This window comes from Opisthocomus hoazin, chromosome 2 (assembly GCF_030867145.1).
Source record: "Opisthocomus hoazin isolate bOpiHoa1 chromosome 2, bOpiHoa1.hap1, whole genome shotgun sequence".
Taxonomy (NCBI): Eukaryota; Metazoa; Chordata; class Aves; order Opisthocomiformes; family Opisthocomidae; genus Opisthocomus; species Opisthocomus hoazin.
The window spans coordinates 129,423,186-129,428,441 of NC_134415.1; the positions used below are offsets into that span (position 1 = coordinate 129,423,186).

The 5,256-nt window shown below is 61.2% G+C and overlaps 1 protein-coding gene across 1 annotated transcript; it reads left to right on the top strand.

Annotated features, from left to right (window-relative positions):
• Nucleotides 1-317: 317 nt before the first annotated feature.
• Nucleotides 318-4,836, top strand: SOX7 (SRY-box transcription factor 7). Its single transcript, XM_075411226.1, has 2 exons — nt 318-553; nt 2,518-4,836. The coding sequence occupies exons 1-2, from the start codon at nt 325-327 to the stop codon at nt 3,414-3,416; spliced, it is 1,128 nt and encodes a 375-aa protein (XP_075267341.1). The 5' UTR covers nt 318-324; the 3' UTR covers nt 3,417-4,836.
• The last annotated feature ends 420 nt before the right edge of the window (nt 4,837-5,256 follow it).

Sequence of the window (5,256 nt, forward strand, 5' to 3'; positions counted from 1 at the left end):
AATAATGATAAAAGGGGAAGGCGGGGGAGAAGCAGAAGCGAGGGGGGCGTTGAGGGGGTGTTGGGGGGCTCCCCCCCCCCTTCTTCTCTTCCCCGGGGAGGGGTACGGGCCAGAGGGTGGGGAGAAGTTTTCTCCCCGCACCACCCCGGCCGGGGCTGAGGAGTTTGCAAACAAGGAGGAGCAGCGAGTGCCTTCGGTGTCATTGGAGGAGGCTTTTTCCGAGGAGCTGATAAATACGGGGGAGGCCGGGCGGGAGGCTGGGACTGCGCGGGGACCCCGAGGGCAGCGGGGAGGGGGGGGGGTGGGGGGTCCCGGGGCCGGGGTATGGCTTCGCTGCTGGGCACCTACCCCTGGCCGGAGAGGCTGGAGGGGGACGGGGCCGAGGGGTTGCCCACCCCGGGTCCCCCCCCGCGTTGTCCTGCCGGGGAGAAAAGCTCCGAGAGCCGAATCCGGCGGCCGATGAACGCTTTCATGGTGTGGGCGAAGGACGAGAGGAAGCGCCTGGCCGTGCAGAACCCCGACCTGCACAACGCGGAGCTCAGCAAGATGCTCGGTGAGGAGCCGGGGGGGGGTGAAGGGGTGCGACTCGGGGGGTGGGCACCCACCCGGGCATCCCCGGGGCTGCCAGACCCTGTCCGGATCCAGTACCCCGTGGTGGGCACCCACCCGGGCATCCCCGGGGCTGCAGACCCTGTCCGGATCCAGTACCCCGAGGTGGGCACCCACCCGGGCGTCCCCGGGGGTGCAAACCCTGTCTGGATCCCATATCCCGGGGTGGGCACCCATGCACCCACCCGGGCATCCTCGGGGCTGCAGACCCTGTCCGGATCCCCTACCCCGTGGTGGACACCCACACACGCACCCGGCCATCCCTGGGGGGTGCAAACTCTATCCAGTTCCAGTATCCCGGGGTGGGCACCTACTCACCCATCCGGGGGTGCAATGGGGGTGCAAACCCTATCCGGATCCCGTACCCTGGGGTGGGCATCCAAGCACCCACCCAGGCATCCCCGGGAGCGCGGACCCTGTCTGCAGGCATTAGCCCAGGGTGGGCACCCACGCACCCACCTGGCCATCCCCGGGGTGCAAACCCTGCCCGGGTCTCCAGGGGCACCCTGGGCTGCATGCATCCCCCCCCGGCCACCCATGGGGTACGGGCAGGTCTGGCACGCAGCGGGTGGGCACCCAGGCACCCCCATGGCCATGCTGCGGGTCCAGCACCCCGGGGCAGCAGCCACCGGGCTGGCTTGTGGGGTGCAAAGCCGGATGGGGTCCCGCACCCCAGGCACCCACGCACCCACCCCGGCAGTGACCCACACTCTGGGTACATCCTCCCACCCGGCCACCCCTGACGGTGTCAGGGACCCCAGGGGACAGACCCCCGGCCACCCTTCGGGCGCAAACCCTGCTGCCGGTGTCAGTGATCCCTGGATGCCGTGCAAGGAGGCACCCCCAGATTTTCCTGGCCTGTCTTTGCTGTCCCACTTTGTCCCCAGACCCAATATTGCATGGCTGGTGTGTGTTCCTGCTGTCTCCTTTTGGGGATCACAACCCGTTCTGAGCACACATTTGTTTCCCACTCCCCGTCCACTATTTCCCCCTTCTCCCAATCCCCATTTTTTTTATGTGAAACCAAGAGGGCAAAGAGAAATAACCAGCCCAGACAGCCTGAGAAAGAGCTCTGCCCGAATTGCAACACAGCTTTGTCGTCCGGCCGCTTACCCAAAGTTTGTGTTTCCCTCGGCAGTTTTGCGGTGTTTTCTTTGGTGGTTTGGGTTTTCTCCTCTCCGCTTTGCCAGGCAGCATCTCAGCTTTTTAGTGTTATTTCTGCTCTCCCTTTGGCCATGGGAAGGCATCAAACGCTTTGGTCCGTATCCTCATTTCTCCCCCCTACCCTGAGGAACGGCTTGGGGTGGCCTCACCGTGGGATACAACCCCTCCACCCCCCCTGCCCCGTCCCTGCTTCTCTGCCCTGTGTCTTGGGGACATTTTGCGTAGCTTAAGCAGGGAGCAGCGAGGTCGGGGTGCCTGGGTCTCCATGCACCCTGGTGCAAGTCCCGGCAGGGCACAGGCTGGGACGCGTCCAGGGATGCCATGTCCTGACCCCCTGCTCAGCCGGGCATGGCCTCCACCATCCTCGCTCCGCAGCCAGGCTCTCCATCCCAGAGAGGCACCGCAAGATCAGGCCGTGGAGCTGGGGGTGTTTTCTTTGCCCTGATTTATTTGCAGTGGGGCTCAGCGAACCCTGAACCCACCCTGGTTGGGGATTTGGGAAGTGGGGGGAACTGGTGGACCTACGGCGGCTTCAATACCCCTCTTCTTCACCCTCCCGCTGCCGTCTGGTCCTCCTGCGGGGTTCGCAGGCTGCGTCCTCCATCTGCGCCGGCTCGGATACTGGGAGCCCCTACCTTGCCCTTGGGTTGTGTGCCTGCAAGCTTTGGGAGGCAGCCCCCGTTTTCCCCCCCTGCACCCCGAGACGGCCGCGGGTGCTCAGGGGAGTTTCGTTCTCCATTTCAGGCAAGTCCTGGAAGGCTCTGAGCCTCTCACAGAAGCGTCCCTACGTGGAGGAGGCCGAGCGGCTGCGGGTGAAGCACATGCAAGATTATCCCAACTACAAATACCGGCCGCGGCGGAAGAAGCAGGTCAAGCGGATCTGCAAGCGGGTGGATCCCGGGTTTTTGCTGGGCAGCCTGACGCGGGACCAAAACGCGGTGCCGGAGAAGCGGACCTGCGGCCGGGCTGGGGGGGAGAAAGAGGGGCCGGGTGAGTACCCGCCTCGCCCGGGGCTGCCGTCCGTCCGGGGATACCGAGAGGCCCCGGGCAGCGGCAGCAGCACCAGCGTGGACACCTACCCCTACGGGCTGCCAACCCCACCGGAGATGTCTCCGCTGGACGCCATAGACCCCGAGCAGAGCTTCTTCTCCTCGCCCTGCCCCGATGAGCATCACCGCTCCCACCTCGCCGGAGCCACCTACTCCCCGGAGTACACGGGCAGCTCCCTCCCGTGCAACCATCACCCCCTCAGCCCCATGCCACAGCCGGCCACCTGCATGATCCCCCCGTCCTCCAGCTGCCCTCCTCTTCCTCCTCCTCCTCCTTCCAGCTACTACACACCTGCCTTCCCCTCTCTGCACCCCGCCAGCCTCCATGCCCACCTGGGCCAGCTCTCCCCGCCGCCCGACCCCCACGGCTTTGACACCTTGGACCAGCTGAGCCAAGCCGAGCTCCTGGGGGAGATGGACCGCAACGAGTTCGACCAGTATCTCAACAACCCCGGCCACGGCGACCACCACGGCGGGGTCTTGGTCAACGGACACGTCCCGGTGTCTGGCAGCTCCCATGCCTCCGAGAACAGCCTCATCTCCGTCCTCGCCGATGCCACGGCCACCTACTACAATAACTACAGCGTCTCCTAGACCCCCGGCCGGGGCCGCCTGGACCGGCCGAGGAAGGACCCAACAGAGTATCGCGAGGCGTCGCTCCCCGGGGACATCGCTCGCCGCCCCTCCGGGTGACCGAGTCCGCACCGCGAGGGCCGTGGAGTCTCCTCGGTGGTGTAGGTGAAGGATTTCGGTCGTTGGCTCACCACCGGTTCGAAGCCTCGGGTGCCCTGCTCCCAGCTGGGACGGAGGGGGCATTTCCCAGTGCCGAAGCCCTTTGGCCAAGTCCCTCTTCCGCGGCAGGGATGCTCCTGGGAGAGCGGGAGGGCTGCCCAACCCGCTTCGGGGCACCCCCAGCTCTGCTTTGGAGTCGGGAGGGCGGCAGCATCCCGCAAACGGCAGCTCCGAAGTCCCGGGAAGGGGAGAAGGCAGGGATGAAAGGGGGGGAAAAGGAGGATTTTGGTAAAGGGGCGCAGGGTCTGCCAGCCTCTTGGTCTGGGGTTAAACCTGCCTTGTCCCCCTGCCCCCAGACTGGGAGCTGGGGGCTTCATCTCCAGAGGGGACCGATGGGACGCGAGGGATGCTGCCGGCTGCCCCGGGGTGCGTGGTGGGGGCTGCGGGGAGGGGGCCAGCCCCAAGGGAGCTCAGGTCGCGGTCGGGGCTTGGGAAGGCAGGATCTGGCCAGCATCTGCCTCCCCCACGGCTCCCCCTCGGCTTCTCAGCAAAAGAAGAGGGGGGGTCCACAAGCTGCCCTCCGCACCGGGCTGGGAACGGGTCCTGGGATGAGCCTTCCGGCAAAGAGGTGATGATGTAGCAGAGACGGGGGTTTTTTTTTTTTTGATCAAACATCCTTTGAAGGCGAACGCTTCGCGTCTCGAGCCGCAGTGCCCAATGCCTCTTCTAACTCCGGCGTATTATTGCTTGTAATAAAGCTGTACATTGATTTATTCCTTCCATTATTCCTCCCCTCGGATTTTGTATTGCTCGAGTTCTCTTCCTTTTCATAAAGATGAAGCTTTATTTTAAATCAGTTATATGACATGATTAATCTTAGTGTTTACTGTATGGCACTTGGTAATGATTAGTTAGTAGCGTGGCTATGATTTTCTGGTTTCAGTCCCGAACATGTATTAATAATAATTGCAAATAATACTTAAAAAACCCCACGACTTCACAGGTTTTTAAGCTAATACATTCCATCTTTTTTGTGTGGCTCTGTGCATTTTGAATGAGTGTAGATACGAGTTTGCATAAAATATTTAATTTAAATAAATATGTTTTTATACGATGATTGTTTTATGGTTTAAATTGCCATAGCTATTGACAAAGTTTTCAAAACAGAAACATTTCCTGTGCGAGTGCTATTTCTAAAATTATTTTTTTTTCGGATGGTATTTTCAGCCAAACTTTTCTACTTCCATTTTTTTTAAATAAAAAAGATCTGTGGTCATCTTTACCAATTGTGGACTGCTTTCTAACAAACTGGCTGGAGGCACGGCGTGTGCGTACCTGCACTTCTCACGGTGTGTCTCAGGGGCGGCAGATCGCCTTGGTGGCCTTCATCCTGCTTTTGCATGAATGCGACCTGTTAACGCCAGGTCCTGTGTAGATATCACGGTGAAGTTAAGGCAGAGCTTTGCCCTCGGTGTGTCAGCGAGCGGAGATGTTGTTGCCTATTTATGGAGCGAGTGCCAATGCCTGGAGCGTGGTTTTTATTCACATTTAGAGCTGTCGTTCACAGTTCGTGCTGATGAACCGTTGAAGATGCTCCACAGTGTGGAGGGCCACGTAAAGGGTCCTCGGTGCAAATGCAGGTCAAGGCAGTGAGGCCTGACAAATGGAGTGTGGGTCAGATTTGGGGAGCTGTGCCAAGGAC